General features: G+C 32.7%; 1 protein-coding gene and 1 long non-coding RNA gene across 6 annotated transcripts in view; one reads left to right on the plus strand and one right to left on the minus strand.

Moving 5' to 3' along the window:
- Fur2 (furin-like protease 2) overlaps window positions 1-21044 on the minus strand; it is a 390070-nt gene that overhangs the window by 71353 nt on the left and 297673 nt on the right. Inside the window, exon 2 of one of the 5 annotated variants that reach the window (XM_087411228.1) lies at window positions 9855-9937. The exons of the other annotated variants lie outside the window; for them this stretch is intronic. Within the exon in view, the coding sequence (XP_087267354.1) occupies window positions 9855-9863 (9 nt within the window). The 5' untranslated portion in view covers window positions 9864-9937. The remainder of the gene's footprint in view (window positions 1-9854; window positions 9938-21044) is intronic. 5 annotated transcript variants of the gene reach the window in all.
- Window positions 3120-21044, plus strand: part of LOC147908131 (uncharacterized) — a 75751-nt gene continuing 57826 nt past the window's right edge. The window contains exon 1 of the long non-coding RNA XR_015546683.1: window positions 3120-3507. This is a non-coding gene — a long non-coding RNA (uncharacterized LOC147908131). The remainder of the gene's footprint in view (window positions 3508-21044) is intronic.

Here is a 21044-nt window from a genome sequence, read left to right on the forward strand (position 1 = left end):
AACATCTTGTTAATCATTATTTAATTTTTCAGTTAATAAATTAATTTAAGACGCTACTGTAACGCCGATCATGGCTCGATAAAATAACATACGAATTATTTAAAATAAAAAATGGAAAATAAGGTTCAGAAACTTATTTAAAATATAAAATCGTAAGAATATGTGCAAAAAACAGGTGCAAAAAGCTTGTTTAAATTAAAAGATATAAAATAGTTTCCGGAAAACTTATATAAAATATTAAATAAGAAATAAGTCAGAAGTGTAGTTATTTAAATAAAATAATTAATAAAATAATGAATTAATACTAAATAACGCTTTTAATTTTTTTATTTAAATTACATACATTAATTTTCGTCGCTTTTGCAAGTAAATGAAAATTATTAAACGGTTCTTATGTACATTTTGAAAGTATTTGTAAAGTTGGATATTTACAACAAATTGTATATAAATTGTTATAATTAAATATAATTAACAAAATAAGAAAACTGTATTTTTTTATACAAAAATGTAAAATTCCGAAGCAAAAATATTTAAAGGATAAATATGTTTCAATATCTTAAAATTGACATTCAAAACATTTTATAATTGGAATAATGTACATGTTTAAAAAAATATTGTTATATTATTATATATTATTATATATATTATATATTTATATATATTACATATATTATTATATATATTATATATGAAACATATTTATCCTTTAAATATTTTTGCTTCGGAATTTTACATTTTTGTATAAAAAAATACAGTTTTCTTATTTTGTTAATTATATTTAATTATAACAATTTATATACAATTTGTTGTAAATATCCAATTTTACAAATACTTTCAAAATGTACGTAAGAACCGTTTAATAATTTTCATTTACTTGCAAAAGCGACGAAAATTAATGTATGTAATTTAAATAAAAAAATTAAAAGCGTTATTTAGTATTAATTCATTATTTTATTTAAATAATTACACTTCTGACTTATTTCTTATTTAATATTTTATATAAGTTTTCCGGAAACTATTTTATATCTTTTAATTTAAACAAGCTTTTTGCACCTGTTTTTTGCACATATTCTTACGATTTTATATTTTAAATAAGTTTCTGAACCTTATTTTCCATTTTTTATTTTAAATAATTCGTATGTTATTTTATCGAGCCATGATCGGCGTTACAGTAGTGTCTTAAATTAATTTATTAACTGAAAAATTAAATAATGATTAACAAGATGTTTAGTACTCTTAGCTAAATCTGTATTCGGCACAAATTGTTTCACGATATTAGGAAAATTTGCATTTATCTTTATATAAAGAACATATATATATATATAATATTTTATCAATCTTTATTGAAGAATGGATCATTAAAAAGAATTATGAAAATTGAGAATTATTGAAAATATTAAAAATATCTCACGCGAATAATTACTAATTCGTTTAAGAGAACCATGCAAGTAATATAGGATTGTGCCCGAGATGCCACAAAGCAAAACGCGAAATGTACGGCGATATCCGTTTGTCAAAATCATATAAAATACTTGAATAATTGTACTAACCGTTCAATATTTTTCAAACGCCTAAATAGGCTATAAATGCACCCGGCGAAAAGCTCGGGGGGGGGGGGAGGGGGTCGCGCGCGACGAAAAGCGGTGGGTCGCGAGGCGAAGGCATAGGGGGGGCGCGGCGCGGTGGTCGATCGTCATCCTTTTCGTTCGGCGACTTCGCAGCAAGACGGACGTGTGGCGTAAGGCGCTCGCGCATTAATCTACGAAAATTAGAGATTCACGAACGCGAACTGTTAATTAATTACATAAGGATGCTCAAATAGTAAGTATTGCTCAAAACTAAGGTGTGTACCAGAGTTATATCTCAATCTTTATTACTCTCTTTGACGATTTACGTTCAAACAAAGATTAATAATAAGATTAATAATGTACATTCTTTAAGTAAAGATAAACGCAAACATTTTTTAAATTATGAAACAATTTGAACTAAATATAATAATGGATATAAATAGAAATATCATATATTACACATTTACAGATATATTAATTAGATATTTAAGGGCGGTATTCATAGTCCGTTCTTATTTCAAGACTGTCTTAAGTAATGTCTTACGATGTTAATACAGATTAATCTCTGATTCGTGACTTCTTAAAATTATACTTAAGACGGTCTTGAATATAAGCCCTGACAATGAATATCGGCCTAAAGTATAGATGAGTTGTGTGCGTAACGAAATAAAACGTAAATCGTACAATAAAGCATCGTGTAATATTCATCGAAGAATATTAAAACGTAATGAATAGATTATTTTACTGATTTTGTAATAGGCGTTAACGTTAGTATTTCGACAGTTAGACGGTTGGCGCGTGACCTTCGGTTGGGGATGGGACGAGGTGGCACGGAACGGCGCGTCATGTTTACGCCTAGTTATCGCGCAGTTATTATTCCCTTACCGAAGCTCGTACAAACAACATGGTCGTGTCGCGGCTTTTTTTCACATTATTTTTTGAAATCTTTTTCGAAGAATGTCTAATACAATACGAAACGTTGTATTATACTTTATGAATAATTATTCATACTAGTAATCGTATTATGTGAATATTCATAAAATACAATATTTCGTATTATACCTAGCACTTTTTGCGATTATTATATGTTTCAAAAAGAAATGTGAAAAGGAGTAGTATGCGACACGGCTACTTGTTTGTACGAACGATATCACACGAGTCATAGAAAAGCAACGTTGATATGAGTACTCTCATGCAAAAATTCGCAATTTCTGCTTTCAATACAATTAATACAGTTTAATAATTTAATTAATTTTTGTTTTTGTGCATCTTTCGTTACGATCCGTTAAAAAATTAACCGTAACTTTGGAACAATTAATAAAAGAAACATTTCTTCCTTTTATTAATCTCTAGCCTATTTTATAGATTCTAATCATATCTTACAGACATTATCTATGAATAAATAAAAGATTCAGTCCTTTTATCTGCTTTGACTTTTTCGCAATGATATCGGATTGTAGACATGATATTCGTTTCTAAAAGTTAACCGATTGCAATAATAGCATAGTAATATAGCTATTTATTATATTTTTCAGATTATCTTCCCTCTCACGGGTACACCTTGATGTGGTGAGGGGGCTCAGTACCCAGAGAATATTTTACACGAAAAGAATGATTTTTCTCAAATATATCTAAAAATTTTCGGATATGTCTGAATGTATATATCTAGATAAATTTTTAGATATTGAGTAAAATCATTCTCTTCGTGTAAAAATCCAACGGGGAAGCTAACGTCGCCGATTTACTTGAAAATGAACGAACCGCAGCCGGTTCATCGTGTCGCGCGTTTCGCGAGTGCCGTTCTAGTTATTGGACTCAAGTTATAGTCCGCGCGCGATTATAGTGTATTCGCGAGTGTTTTACGCGAGTGTCCTGTGCATATTCTGAGAGGAGGTGGAGGTCTGGGAGAGACATCGGGCACTGATGGAACAACCTGGCGGTAAATATTATTTTTTATTTGTGTAATATTAACCTTTTTTTCGCTAGTTTTTAAATCATTTTATTTGATAATAATTTAAAAATGATTATTTTTAAATCATTGTTAAATAAAATGATTTAAATAATTCTATATTCTATAAAATAATTCTATAAAGTAATTCTATAAAATAATTATACATTCTCTAAGGTAATTATATATTCTCTAAAATAATTATTGTATATATATTTTTTAAAGAAGATATAAGCGAAAATAAATTTGTATAAAATTTTTAAGTAATTTTTAAGTAACTCTCTTTTTACATAATTTAGATTTTAGATAATAGGAGAGTTATTAAAAATTTAGAAAGATAAAGTATATTTTTTCTAAAATAATTATATACATTCTCTAAAGAAAATTTTAGCAAAAATAAATTTGTATAAAATTTAAATATTTTAAAATTTTAAACAAATTTATTTTTACTTAGATCTTTAAAGAATATATATAATTATTTTAGAATTATATATTTTATAAAAAAATGTATAATTATTTTAGATAATATATAATTGTTTTATATATCTAATTAAATAATGGGTTCAAAATTCAATGCTTACAAAAATTATATTTTCAAAATTGTATGCTTGTTTTTCAGCAAACTGCATGCGTTCATATAGCAATTATTTTTTAAAGTAATGATTATTAGTTATTTTTTTTGGAATTTTAATTTGGATTTTAATTTATTTGTTACAGATGTAATTTTTAAGTAATTCTCCTTTTACATAATTTAGATAAAAGGAGAGTTATTTAAAATTTATAGAGAGATAAAATAATTATATATTTTTTCTAAAATAATTATATATATTCTCTAAAGATCTTAGCAAAAATAAATGTGTATAAAATTTAAATAATACTTTAAAATTTTATACAAATTTATTTTTACTAAGAAAATAATTGCTATATGAACGCATGCAGTTTACTGAAAAATAATCATACAATTATGAAAATATAATTTTTGTAAGCATTGAATTTTGAATCCACTATTTAATTATAGATGTAAGATAATTATGTATTATCTAAAATAATTATACATTTTTTTATAAAATATATAATTCTAAAATAATTATATATATTCTCTAAAGATCTTAGCAAAAATAGATTTGTATAAAATTTAAATAATACTTTAAAATTTTTATTTTAGATAATACATGATTGTTTTATATCTAATTAAATAATGGATTCAAAATTCAATCCTTACAAAAATTATATTTTCGTAATTGTATGATTATTTTTCATGAATTATTTTTCATGAATTGTATGATTATTTTGCATGAACGCATGCACAGTGCATGCGTTCATGTAGCAATTATTTTTCAAATTAATTATTATAAGTTATTTTTTTACTTAGTTTTAATTTGGATTTTAATTTATTTGTTGCAGAAGTAATTTTTAAGTAATTCTCCTTTTACATAATTTAAATAAAAGGAGAGTTACTTAAAATTTAGAGATAAAATAATTATATATTTTTTCTAAAATAATTATATATGTATATTTATCTTCTTTTAAGTGCAAAAAATTTTAGGAGATTTCCAGTAACGCAAATTGACCTCATGCAGAAATATTCTATGCACACTTTCTCGATTCTATATTTTAATCTACAATATATTTTATACAATAAAATAGACTAAAGTAATACCCATAGATTGGTAGAATTTTTAATGCAAATAAGAGCATTCTTCCGTAATCAATTTTTTAACACGTACTAACTTTAAATTACTTCGGCGTCGCACTGTCGGCAGTTTCCAGCCGTGTCTCGTGTTAATATAACACAGAAATAGTCGTATCCACCTACGATATAACCCACGCGAACAAAAGATGGGGGCAAAAGTTATTCCAGGAATGCAGGAATAAAGTGTTTATGGACGAAAAGCAAAAGAGAAGAAAAATAGTCTAGGAATGAATCTCGATACAGATGCGATAAAATCCGCTCGGGAACTAATTTCCGGCATCGCGATTAACGTCTCGACCATCGTGATTCAAGCGAAACGAAATGGACCATCAGCATGTGAATTATCGCAGATCATGAGAGAATCACGGGATCAAGTATCTCGTGACGGAAACGATCTCGACCAAAGGTCCGGGATTCGACATCGCATACAAAGACGAGAGAACAGCTTCTTTTCGTCTCGGATAAAAGAACGGACGTCTCCGTCGGGAGGTTTTTCCCTTTCCGAATTTGCTCGGTACGTTTCACCGTACGCTCGTGCTCTCCGCTAACGTTCATTCTTGGCGAATTATCGCGCTCGGCCACACGCATTCAACAACCGCCGGCACGCGTACAATCGCTCTGAACGACGCGTGCTGCCAGGAGCTGTTGCTCTACCTTGTCTCCATTGTCCGCGCATAAGGCACGATTTCGCGCCAAGGCAGACAAAAGCTTTAGAGATGGCCAGGAAACGGGATTGCCATGAACGCGATTTAAGCCCGGCTTCACGAAAGTTGTGCGAGCATGCTATTTTTCTCTGTTATTTCTTCCGTCTCGATGTTAGCCGTAATATATTTGCCTCCAGAGTGTGCAGAATTCTAAAGCGAAGTATCAAACAGGCAATGTTTATTCTCATTAGATTAAAATTGTTGAAACATTGAATGGTTGAAACATTGGATTTCAATATTTAGTTTCATATTTATTAAACGTTTAATAAATATTGAAGGATTATCTCATATTAACATTTGTTTAGTAACATACTGCGCATGTACATGAAAATTACCTCGTTTAATTGTTACGGCCTGCAGTTCTACGAACAATTACACGAACGTTTAAAAGAGGCATTACAGAATAACGTGACTAGAAGCACCGGATTATACGCGTTTGTTCCGGATTAGTATTGTCCCGGATTATGCACTAGCTCAGAAAATGTCGGCATTATATAATAAGAAATCTTTCGTTTTATATTTTTATATTGTAGCATTGTATTATTTTATGCAATGACAATGCATAGCTACATGATTTAGGTATACTAAGTAATAAACATAAAATGATGAAATATAAGTATTTACGTGAAAATTCACTTGATTGAAAAAAACATTCATTTTTACAATTTATGTAAGTTTTTCTTATACTATATATTTACGTATATCAATTATAATCAATTGCTATAATTTAAAAAAAAATTAAAAAATTTTTGTGTGCTATTAATTTTTTACGGATGATTCTTCATCTTTCAAATAAACAACTCGTTTTCTATTTTTTTTTATTCAATCATAGTACAAAATTCGTTGATCATCGTTATCATGATTGATGTCAAATTGACAGAATAAAAAAATCACGTCAAAGATTAAATTCCATTGACATTGCAAGTCATCAAATTTTTATATTTACGTCTCAGTGATAGGTTGACGGCTGATAAGATCATTCGCATCATTCACGACTGAATAAAATTTCTTTGACTTTTACAGACGGGATATCAGGGACGTTATGTCACGTCATAAATCGAGATCGTATCTCGCGAAAGCCAACGGATAATTAACATTACGATAAACAAAATAACGAGAATAAGCGCGACAAACATTACGAAGATTGAACGATCGTAAACCTAAAGTTTCGAAATACATTATTCGTACGCAAAGTACGAAGAGTATCGAAATGAACGAGGTAACGCACGCGTCGGTAGCTCGTAACATGCTCATAAACAAGCAAACGACCCGGTAAATAAGATATCGTACGCACTAGTTGTGCCTGTAAAACCGGTTCATTTGGGAAGCGACTTCGGTAAACTAGATCACATCGGCGTTGCAATGCTTATAGATAGTATTCTGGACACCAGAATACGTGTCAGAAACCTGCATCAAACTAACTCCTTGAATAGAAGATCCTGCGAAATCATCGTATTCAGACAATAAAATAAGGAGTAGGGGAGAAAAATTTCTGGTTGGAAATAGACGAACCAGAAGATTCTAATCGTATCAATTAGATTAGAATTCTGATTATCATAGTTAATTAGACATCTGATTGTCTCAGCTAAAATTCTGATTGATATGATTAGAAATCTTCTGATTTGTCTATTTTCAACCAGAAAATTTTTCAATGTAGAAATCGATTAGCAGCGAAGACAAATTATACATTTGATATAACGTTCAAATCAACCTCGAATCGTTTAATACATTCGCATTGAATGTATTAAAATTAGAAAATAATTGAGACATATTAATTTGTTCTCAAAAAATAATTCTTATATTATTATGCCTTCAAGATTATTATGCTTTTTACTCTTTCTTGGCATTATACCAAGTAAAAATCGATTAATTTTCGCAGCGGAAACAAATTATTATGCATCTGAAATTACAGTCAATCTTAAATCGCGTTTGCATTGAATACATTAAAACAATTGAAACTATAAAATAATTGAGAAAAATTAAATGTTTTAAAAAAATTAGATTATTTCTTCTTAGATTATCATGCCTTCAAGATTATTTATTTAATTTTTATTGTCAAGTACTAAAACATTCTTTAAGTTATTTTTATTCATTATAAGTTTTTTCTTTGCTAAATTGTTAAGAAAACAGTATGTCTGTTGAGTTAAAAATCTTGATATTTTTTTAAGAAAGTACTTCTCGAGGGAATCTACGAAGATCTCGCGTAACGTTGTACGCGATAAATCAAAGGATTAAACTGACTGTGCCTTATAACGCTGCTAAACCCAATTAAAAAATCATGAAATATTTTCTCTACTGTTCAGAGATAATTTGGAAATCAGAGGATTATATCGAGGTACTTCTATAGTTCCTCGCCGTAGCGTAGTATAGCGAGGCCATTTCGAGTTTCCTCGTGAGCAATTAACCGATTAACTTCGAAAATCGCGGGAGAAAAGAAGCGGAGCGAAAAAAAAACGAAAAGAGCGAAGCAAATTGTACAATCTCGCGACGACATTTATGCAGAATAACGAGGCGCGGTGCGGGGAATGGGGGATTAAAAAGTACTTATTACCGAACGGTTCCCGACCATTGCTAACTTCGTGCAGTTACAGGCAGACAGTAGAAGTAATTAGCCGAGATGCAGAGAAAAACAATAAGAAAGCAAGTGGGGAAAATGGAAGATGAAGACAAGAGGAAAGGAAAAAGACGAGGGAAGGAGGAAGAGAGAAAGAGCGAACTTTGGCAATGCCGTTGTCGTCGTCGTCGTTATATTTCACGAGACGACGAGAAGACCTCGTTACGAGCAAACTCTTAATTCGTCTTTTCAATGAAATCATTTCTTTACTTAAGACGGCTTTGAGGAAAGTATAGCCGCGGATTTCTCAGAGAATGCTCTCATTAAAATATATAACATGTCGCGACAATGCATTATGACGCGTATTATCATATATATATCAGACGATTCCTATATCTGACGAAACTACAATTCGCCACGTTACAGTGTACATCGAATATCTACCCTTTTTAAATGCTGTCTCACGTAGCGAAGAGCTCAAACGGAATCCCAACGTCCATATCGATGGCGAAGAGAAAATCGAAATAATTGAACATTTTTAGAAAATAAACAACGAAAATTTTATTTCCTACTCCATTAATAATGTGATAGTTTTAAGACTTGCAACAATTTCATAATTTTACGAATGCGCGCAGAAAATTGACATGATTTCTTAACTTTGTATATGTACTTCTATTCTCTCCGTTTATTATTTTAGAGTTTCAAAAAATGGAGAAATTAAAAATTATTTTTCAACATCTCTGATGACATTACCAAAAATTTTTAATTTAAATATTGAAAGGGAACCTCCATCCTTTTTTATTTCGGAGGAATTTCGAGAGTAAAGTATGGCAAAAACAAAAAGTCTCATATTGTAAACAGAGAGTTGATTTATTACGTTTGAATTTATTTAAATTAAAACGATCATTTAATTATAAAAATATAAAATATATACATAGAATAAATCATAAAATATAAACGTACAATTTTATCTACGCTATCAAGCAAAAAATTATAAAACCAACTTTGACATAATATAATATTTTCAAATATTTTGATGCCAGTAAACAATCATTTTTAAACTACAATCTGCATATAATATCCATCATCTTTTTCCATAAAATTCACAAAATCGCTGAATACTTTGAACACAGAAAATTGCAATATTCATGATAAAACGATATGTGAAAAGCTTTTACAGAATATTCATGTTGGTTGTTATTCCAACGATAAAGGTCCATAAAAAGACACCGGAATGTATTACTTAATGAGTGTACTTAACATCCAAACGCTTTGCAATTCAACAAATAACATTCTATAGAAATATAGCGAATCATTGTGTCCGATAAATGTAATATTTCTCTCACCGTATGCTATTATGCAGCTTGTATAGTAGAAAAGTACTCACGTGTAGCATAACATTCACGCAGAATAGCGATTTTGTCGATCGTCACTATACGAACAAAAGCTTACTGAAATAATCCGTCATACCTGAAACAAAATAAACGGCAGAGTATGAGTATGGCTTATTCGGTCGATCATTTTGGTCGGCATTAATTGGAAAATAATAATGTTATATCACGAGCACGTTTAATCCGGCCGAAAGAGATTTGGCACACGCGTATTTTAATAACACGCTAAATGTCATTTCACGCATTTTGCTGAACTCAAAATCTCGTAAATTTACTTAATAGCGCTTATCACTGCCGTCGAGCTTTACGTTCTATCACGAACAGTATACCTGCTTTTGATCTTGATTTATCAGCCTTTCCAGTGCTGCGAGCATTCATAAACGGGCTAACGCATTCGTTTTTTGACTTAGCGCTTTGTAAGTACCTTCGAAAGACTGTGCTTGAAAGTTTAGCAAAAGATACAAAACGGGATCTTGTTATTTGAAAGCAAGCGCTAACAAGCAAAAATAAAATTCTGGGGAAATAAGGAACAGTCTCGACGTATAGAAAACGTTTATGTAACTTGCAAGATATCGTCTGTCTATTGAAATAGATACTCTTTTAAAAATACGAAACTTGAGACGTGGTAACTTGCTCTTCTCTAAAAATTTGAAACAGTCTCCTGTTTCCCTCCAAGAAGAACGAATTCGTTTGTATTTACGACGTAATTACATTTATTTCAATCTACGTCATATTTATCATAACATGAGCCGTAACGTGTTCAATATTAAACAATTTACTTAATGAGATACCGTACTGTTTTCATTGGATATTAACGAACGCTAAATAAACAAGAAAAATATTGGGTCGTAAAAGGGACGGGTGGACAGCAGAATAGAGAAGCAGGATAATAGCAATGAAATTCGTATTTCGTACACATCATCAGCGATATTAGAATAACAAATTTGCGCAAAATGCTACGGATATGTATAGGATAATAGGCTCACGTACGTATAAAGTTCTACTGGGTTCTACATGGTACAACGATATACCTCAACAGGGGGGTAAGTCGTTGACAGGAGGATAATATAGGAACGGATTTAAAGCAGCTGTGTGTTCTCGGAAGATATGTGAATAGGGATTATTTCGATATAGAAGTCAGCGCTTTATCTTTCATGCGACAATATGAATATATCTAGTTAATTCAATACAAGCATAATTTCAATGAGCATGTCAGATAACATTCGATAGAATCACAACTTTGTAAAGAAACTAAATTATTTAAGGATGATCAGGTGTATAATACATAAAAACAGTTCAATAAATTTTATTATAATTTAAATGAGAATGTTGCCATTTTATCATCATCCTGACTAGAATTTGTGTCAGGTTAACCTTATATGTTATAAGAATTTGGTTGACGTAAGATAATCCTAAATAAGGTACACCTAACAAGATTCACATCAGGTTTGAGTATGATTGACCTTTGTAAGATTGTATGTTATAAGGACTTGGTTGACTTAAGTTAATCCTGAATAAGAAAATCCTCGTCAGGTTTGAGTATGATTGACCTTTGTAAGGTTGTATGTTAAGGTTGACCTAAGATCCTGAATAAGATATATCTATATATATAAGAAAGTTCTCGTTAGGTTTGAATATGGTTGATCTCGTTTCTAGTACGCAGTCACGAAATGGACGAGTTACTCGTAAGAAGAAAACGTCCACAAGTTCTAGAAGAAGGCGTATACAAGTCGATTTGGATAATCTCCTAGAGATTATAAAGTTCCTTCAGAGTATGCCTTCTGGATTTCTAAAATATGTTTTTTGCGTCTTTTGGAATGTGATGTTAAATTATTAATAATAGCATTTGAACAATTCCTGATTTTAAAAATTTGTCTAGGGATTTTATCAGGTCCTGATGAGAATCTGATAAGGACTTTATCGGGTCCTGATAAGGACCTTATCAGGTCTTCATCAGGACTTGATCCTATCTATATATATAATGATAATGAAGACTACTATGTTGTATTATATGACTGATCAGGTCCCGATGAACTTTCCTTATCAGAACCTGATAACGAAATAAGATCAACCTGATTAGGACCTGCTAAAATCTTTGGATAAATTTCTAGTCGGGATTCTTTTTCAATAACATGTCTACTTCTTATTGAAATAATATTTATTCCAGTCTTTAAATCACCGTCAAACTTTTTGCGTTACTTTCAAATGCAATATAGAAACAATACAGAAAAGCCTATAATTGTTTCATACTTTCATCATTTTTATTAAAAAAATACATGTAACATCCATCCTTAAATCACTTAAAATTTGTGTTGTATCAAAATTACAATTTTTATACAAATTTCTTCTTATTGTCTCAGAAAGATATACTCCGAAATATTGATCCAGAATCTAGCTCTCCGTTCTTCTTATCCCAATTAATTCAAGTACATAAGGGAAATTACTCGGAGAAAATGCGTATCCTATCCGAAAGACGATGCTCTGAGAAATGTTCTTCCTCTCAAAGACTCCTTCTTGTGCGCGCCGGTGCATTCTGAATCTCCGAATTCCGGTTTTCTCGAGAGATCAGGCAGTCTCGTCTGGCGTCTATCGAGCGTGCAAACGCCATCGGGAACGTTCCTCGCGTATTATTACGCATACAACGACACGACGCAATGCAATACGACGCGACGCAGCGTTTACAGCAAGAGCGCGCCATAAACGGCGCGAACAGAAGATAAACGGAGACGCTTTACGTCCTCCTTTAAGAGGTCCCGGTAGGATAGGAGAAGACGGCGGTCGTCGCCGGCGCCAACGCCACTAGCGCATACCAATTAACACATTGTTAATACCGCCGCGATTAACACCAGATACGCGTGGCGCGCGTATAACCGCCGATCGAATATTAACGACCGCTATTATCATTCTGGCGCGAAACTCGGCCGCATAAGTTGGCGTTAAACCCCATCAGTAGTAGAAAGACACTATTAACTGACAGGCTTCTCTGGCTTCGGATCTCTGATGTATTAGGATAAGATAGCCATAATTTTTATATTTTTATTGCTTAAAGTAATAAATACTATCAAAAAGAAAAAATACTTAACAGAATTTAATATTATTAAAATATTAACACATAGTCCAAAACCGCGAAAAATTCTTTATTAATTATAAAAAGTATATATACCTATAAAATTATATGTGATCGGCAATAAAAAAAATTTAGAATAATTGAATTTTCTATTAAAATTTTTGTTTGCGTATTAAACATTTATTACACAGCGCTCATTTTATTTTTACACCAAATATTTTATTTTTAAAATATTTCACCTTTTTAATTTTAAACATTAATATTTAATTATTTTATTATTACTAATATTCATTATGAATTATTATTCTATACAATTATTATATCTGTGATAAAAACATATTTGCATATATCACATTTAGATATGCCCAGAGGAAGTTGCACGAACGTCTGATTATCAAGATGAATACAAACGCGCCTGAATTCAACGTAGATAAATAATGCAACCTGCGTTACACGACATCGCAAAATCCATCAAAATCTCAAACTGTACGTTTTTCCGCAAATAATGTATAGCTCTATAAACGACGGAAATGCCATTAAAATTTTATTCACCGCTGTAAATATATTGATATTAAATGCATGTTTTCGATTATCAATTCTCAAGCGAATTGCGCCGAAGCTTAAATAAATCCATCGCCATCGCTGCATTATAAACTCGTTGGTAATTTCGCGACGCGGCGACGTTGACGCGAGGCAAAAAGCGGACAACGATCCCCGTCGGCATGACGGCAGATAAAAACATCGGATTTACGAGATTATACAAATAATAGTGGCACGGTGGCTCCATAAAATCCACAACACGTAGTTTAAAATCGTTTGCAATTGCCCGGGAGGCGGCCTGCTCTCGAAAACTACAGGAAAAGACATCAAACTTTGAAGTTCGTGAAGACTTATCGTTATATATATATTTATAGTCTTCCAGATTCTTCTAGAAGGCCACACAGCACTTTCGCTTATCCGTGTAAATGTACAAACGATACAAGACGTTTGCGAAAGTATCGGGAAAAGTGAAATTTGGCGTGAATTGAACTGTGCTTTTAAATTTTTATTCATGAAACGATTATATTTATATTTCAAAAATTATCAATAATGTCGATAATTCGCTTGAAATTTTATTGAAAATAACGCTAAGTTTCATTCAATTCTAAAATATTCTTTATGTAATTAAGGAATTACCTTGTCTGAATTAAATGAAATAAATGAATTAAAATGAGTCAAGGATTTTAACAATAGAATCTTTTTAAAATAATCTGTATTTTAAAAGATTGAAAATGAGAAGCATGTAAGTGGTAAGATAATACGGACAGAAAATCAGGATTTATGTGTGTATACATATGAGAATATATACAAGATAATATATACTTGAGAGGATAAATTTTCAATTAATGAATACCGAATAATTCAATTTTACTGTAATATGAAAATATCGTTGCAGTTAAACTATAAAATGTAAATACAATTAAGATTTATGTTTTCTCAGCGCTGTTAGCTTCATTTCAAAAAATTTGCACGTTTTGATATCAAATTATCAAAATATGCGCCACCGCGTTTGACGAATTGGAAATTTAATATAAAACCCACATATAATAATCCCAATTTCGAAAAGACACATAAATAACATAAAGCAGCATGAATAATACCGATATAACGTAATATCGTAACATCGTGAGATATACGATACTGTATCAATACTCATAGACGTCAATCTTGACGTAATCAACTTCAGAGAAGAGGAGAAGGAATTTGCGATAACAGGCGCGCTCATCTCTCGCAGCATTTCGGCAACGAGCGCGCCACATGCAGCCGCATGTAGTTTAATGAGCAGGCCGTCTCGCTGTCCGATACGGCTCGTCGAACCGCGAACTTGACAGGAAGAGCGAGCCGGTGCCCGATGGCTATGATATCACTTGCGTTAATATCGGCTATGCGACCGTCCGTGTAAACGCATTTCCTGATCAACGATCCGGAAGAGTCTTGCTGCGCGTCCGCCTTGTCATTTCGGAATTCCGACGGCAGCCTCACCACGAGAGATAGATGGATCGAACGATTTCGCGGTCGGATATCGAGAGCCGGAGGAGGAGATGAAGGAACGAAGGGGACGGTTTGATCGGGTGCTGAAAATACTGCCCGTCGCTGTCGAGTTTATCGGATATCCGAGGTCGATATATACGGGATACGGAAGTTCCCTAACTCCCGCAAGCCCGACGAAGAGAAGAAGAGTAAACTTCGGTTCGCCGCATCGAAGCGTCCGATCGCTTTCGCGAAGTCATCCCGGAAGTATTTCGATTATCTCCATCGGGACGCGATACGGACCGCTGGAAGAGTGTGTCCTTATTCCGGTTCGACAGCTTCATTCGGGGATTTGTCGCAGCTGACGAGTGGTTAGCGCACGAACTCCGAATCAATGAGAAATGAAGCTGCAGGGATCGATGTCGGGTAATTTTGTTTCAATTTTCGAAATCAGAGATGCAGAAAAATGTAAATTGTGACAGTAGATTAAAATATTTCAAAATTCTATAGTCAATAAAAATAATTATCGAGTGCATTAATCGTAACTGGTATCTTCGTTAAGATAATGCTAATATTAATAATTATAATAATGAGTATCTCACTGGTACATATATATAAAATTCAATTAATTATTTAGTGAATTATTTATGCCGCTAATGGAGAGATAATTAAAGGAGGTAATGACTACATTTGTCAAAAATTGCATTTATTTTAAACGTAATATTGGATATGGGATAATTTCCGTTAAATTTTCATAAATCAAATCGAAATTTATGCAAAAATTTAAGTAATTAAGTTCGTTTTATATAAGTCTGTTGTTATATATATTGTCTTTGAAAGATATCACTAACATTCTTTCTCTTTTATTGTCATAAATAAATCTATCTCATCTTACAACAAGTTTCAGAATGAGCAATTTATAGTGGTAGAAGTCAGTTTAAACTCACTATACAATTACAAGCTCGTTTTAAACTCCGTTAAGCTAGCTTCTCATTAATAACTTATTGCAAAATTACAACCTATTTATTAATAGCAACGGGTTAACTTAATGGAAATTTTAAGTTTCACGTCCAACATACGAGCGCATTTTCAATTTCGATTATAGACAGATATCCTTTCTATCTTTGTTCGTGGAAATAAATTTAACGCGTCCACCCGTCGAAATCCGAGCTAAGCGAAATTATCAGTTTCGTTTCCGCAAAAATGCGCCGTTCGCAAATTATCGTGGCCAATTCTCTCGTTACCGATAAACATTCAATTCACGTTCCGTCGCGGCCCGTCCTCATTGCTCATCGGCATTGCGTTATTGTTTCCGATATCCAATCGGTACGGCTGGCGAATGTATTAACGTTGCAACAAATCAGATTCCGCGCAGGCGACGACTCGTTATTCAATCCAAATCGATCGCCACAAAAAGGATATCACAGTTCGGTCCGCGCGTAATTTCGAGGTAACCGATAAAAAGAATTACGTCGATCTCACGACAGAGCATAACACAAATTCAGCTTTATCGAATATATCGTCAGAAAGTTTTATGTGTGTGTATATATATATATATATAATCTTGCACTGTTCACACGTTACTACATCACTTTTTTTTTCAATCGTAAATAAAAATTTATTTCGTATGCGATATAAAGCATTGTTTCTTGAAATAACATAGCTTTGAATAATTATTGATCAGAAACACGTATATGATTAATTCTTATCACTTTTTATGTCTTTCAAATATTTAAACAGCAATAAATAAATATAAAGTTAATAATTTATAAAAACCTTTTTACAAAAATATAAATGCACCCACTAATATAATAATTTTAATTAAATCTAATGAATAATAATTGTTATAATTGTTATGTAATTTATTAATTGTGCTAATCTAAACGTTAATTTGTACAATATAAAAAATTATTTTTTTAATGCATAATTTTCCACTCGCGCTTATTTATAAGGCTTGCGACTCTCTGCCAAGGACCGATGATGCATTCAATGAAAAATCCGTGAGTGCTTTACACATCTACGGGAACATGTTTTCTCGAGCGAGATAACTCGATTTCGTCGAGCAAGCAGGCAAGCAACGTCGTCGCGGGAAAAAGAAGCGTAACCGATATCGGGACTCCGCCTCCGCAATTTCACCAAACCTTGCAAAGGAGTAAATCGGAGATCCCGGCGTTGCGGATTACATCGGATTCCGAAAGGCGGAAAGGGCGCTGTCGCCTCGATGTCGATAAAAAGTCTCAGGGTGGTTTTAACTCCGCGACCCCGTAATGAATAACCCGGAAGAGCCATCGGGCGGGCCATCGACCGAGATCGGCACTGGGTTGAATACGGAACAGTCCCCTCGCTTTCGACGGAGGTGATCGCTCAACGGAGGGACAGAGATGAAGAACTATAATGGCCCACAAATCACGCGACATGGAAGAGCGAAAAACTGGCCTCCGTCCTCAATGGACGGAACAATAAATCTCGGAATATTTTTAAATACGTCGTCGAGATATTATATATATATATATATATATGTATATATCTTTCTTCTCTTTCTCAAATACCACCGTTGTGTGTTTCAACTCGGATACATTCAAACGCTTTTATGCGGCTACGACGTTAACGAGCGTATTCGTTCTAATCACCACCCGTCGACGCCAGTCATCCCAGACGGTGAAATACCGTAACAATCGACGGATACAGAACGCTGCCGAAAGAGATCAATGCACTGAAACTTGCAGAGATGCTCTTTAAACGCAGAGTCTATTTTTTAATGAAAATTTCGTTCCTAAAAAATTTTTTTCGAATGATAGATGTATTTTTGTAATTTATTAGAACACTCTTTATAATTAAATATTTAAGTAACTAAATAATAAATTAATCTTATACAAACGAATTCCACACTTTGTTATTAAAATTTAATTTAAAAAAATGTTTTATGTGTGATTTTACATACTTCCTTTGTCTCTTTAATGTAATTCTGGATTTAAATCATTTTATGTTGTTAAATTCGTTTGTACGTTTGTAACGTGAACTTTTCATAATGGTGCTTCACGTTGAGGTTTTTCGGCAATTTAAATCAAATGAATTTCTGTTAAAGCATTTAGCTGTAATCAGCGGAACTTTATGAAATTTGTGCATAATTACTGTCATTAATATTTTTGTATATTAATCCTCTGAGAATTATAATTAATACAATATTAACTTTCAGTCTCTTTAATAAAAAAAAAATGGAGCATATCAGTAATCATTATATTACAAGAACATTCTATTTACACGAGTAAGAAATATTTATAGTTGTTATTTTTTATAATCCTTTTTCTTTTGCGTTCAATAAAGATATAAATAAAATATTATTATTAGTAAAATTCCTAAGACCGTAAATGTGATTACGCGATAAAATTATTATTAATGTTATATATTATAACAAATGTAAAACGCGATTGAAAAGCGACTATTGATAGCACAGTTCATTTATTTAAGAATAATATAAAGCAATTTATTTCGGTACAACGTAAAATTTAATCAATTTACGAGAGAAACTAAGCAAATAACATATGGAATAACGTTCAGGACTCAAAGAATTTTGTCGAGATCATGATGGATGGACAATTAATGTAGCAACCAATCGATTGCAACAGCGTGAAAGGACACCATTTCGATAATCTTCCGTCGCTCCATCGTAGATATCGGCTAGGGTTTAATCGCTCTTATCTATTGCCGAAGTAATTTCCTTCGATCGAGGAAACTGTTCGCCGCGTTTCATTAACTCCGGCAGTCTGCTTCATCGCGCTTTTCTCTAACGTCATCGTGACGCTATAAGTACAAATAAATCTCGCCAAATCAATCAAAACGGCGTAGAATGAAGAAAAACCACTTATATATTCTCCGAATCTTAGACTCATTTATTCTTCAATTTGTAAAAATCAAAGAAAGATGTTTTTTCAAATTTCATATCCCTATTCTTCTTTAAATTTCTTCTAGAATATTGCAATTAATAGGATGTTTATTTCGCAAATTATTGTACAAGTATACAATATTAATTATTTAAATGAGAATTTAACAATCATAATTATACCAACTTTCAAGGACCTGGAAGGTGAATATTTTTCTTTTACAGCGAGTTTCCTCGCAAAAATGATCCCTTTCATGCATACAAAGAGAATGGTCGAGATCGAAGACTCGTTCAAGACTATCGATATTTCACATTCACGGACTTGATCCTCAAAGCGGATACATCAAAGGACGTAGAACGATGGTTTCCCAGGTAACGACGAGAGCGCCGTAACAAGGCTAATTTCTGCATCGAGTAATGTATGCCAAATTAGGAAAAGCGTAGCCAGACAATCGAATTCGCCAATCTGTTAGATAACTTGGTTTACCGATAAGTTTCGTTTAAACTACAGCTGTCGTCTGAATTAGCGTCGAGCATCCAACAAGAAAAAAAATGAATTTTTCGCAAGTTCTCCAATAATTCTTTTAAAACAAAAAAATTGTCAAAATCAAGACGTCAATATCATGCCAGAACTTTTCACGACATGATGCAAATTTTTAACGATTTTTATTTATGTCAGTAGACTGACGCCACAACTTCTTTACAACTTCCGATCGAAAGAATCTATGCAAGAAATAACGAAATTTAAGTCAAGACTTCTATCAACAACCATTAGGAAATAATAACTTTTCAGAAATTTCCAACAATTTTTTACAGATTTTTACAGAAGTGAGATATTTACTACGCTCTTTTCAAATACATTTAAAAAATGTACGAAATTTTAATAAATATTCGTTTAAATAGTGTTAACTAAATATTTACTTACAGTAAATAAATATTTACTCATTAAAATAAATGATACTTAAATCAAATTAATGGTTCTCGTACCAAAAATAAATATTATATATATTTATATATAATTAGTATATTATTCAAACAAATATTTATAAAAATTTAATTCTTTTTCAGTATATTAATTCAAAATGCAGACATACTGCTTATAACGTATTATATAATATCATTAATATCTTGATTGGTAGTAGCTGTTAATGGCATCTGCAATTAGTTTCGCAATTAGTTTCATATGAGTAATTGGTTTCAGGCTTTGAAAGGTCACCATCCACTCATGAAAACGTAAATTAACTTGAAAATCGCCGCAAGTTAGGTAGATATCAATAGCGTAGAAGAATAAACAAGCGTGATGTCTACGGAGAGATAAATGTAAATTAAAACCTGTTCGCGATTAACACCGACGATCATGGCAGACGATAAAGCCATCAGGAACGGAACACGCGCGACGTTCTCGTTTCGTGCGACAGAAATTTACTTCAGTGCCACGCGTAATGGACGTGGATTAAAAGAGCGGATTACAGGGTGGTGCACGCCTGTCAAAGGGGCGAACTCAATTATCCAGGAGCGGCCGACCCTGACCAGGTGGAATTGTATCTATCTATGAGCAAAAGGCCGGTTCCGTTGCAAAGGGGCAAAACGATAGGACAAATAGAAGGTCGCGAGAGCGCGAGAGGCGACACGTTCGCGCACTTTGTTAGGGATTCCGTCGATAAAAGGGCCGGCGGGGCTGATTAAGGAGCGGACGCTGCTCTGGCTTCCGCGGTCGCGATGCAAAAGTAGCGCGAGAAAGAGAGTACGAAGGCGAGTAGCCGCTCGTGGTACGTGAGCAAATTACCATTCGCCTGATTTAAATTAATTTTTGTGCGCTCGCGTCCCGCTGAAAAGAATTCATTACTCTTGGAACTGCGCTCCGGCCATTGAGACGAAAAAAGCCGATAATTCTCGCCACTGAAAAAATGCATTCGCGGAGATTCGTTGCGGTCGACATGCGGGGGCGAATGAATTTTCCCGATTTTTCGGAACGGTAAGAATGTTGAGGGAAGAAAAGTAGAAAAGTGCGCGGTAATCATAGGCCTCTCGTTCTCTTTCTTTCTCTCGGTGAATGTGAAAGGTGACTTTGTAATTGGTGAGTTATGGGGGCGTAAAGTAACGTTGAATATGCTTCCGTGAATCGCTCGCGCGAAGCTACTTTTCTTTTTTAAATAAGTATATGACACACAATTTATTTAAGTATAGAGAAAAGTTATTTTGTGTATCTTTTATCACAATACTGAAAAT

Source organism: Acromyrmex echinatior, chromosome 11 (assembly GCF_024713525.1).
Source record: "Acromyrmex echinatior isolate Ae372 chromosome 11, ASM2471352v2, whole genome shotgun sequence".
In the NCBI taxonomy this organism is placed as follows: Eukaryota; Metazoa; Arthropoda; class Insecta; order Hymenoptera; family Formicidae; genus Acromyrmex; species Acromyrmex echinatior.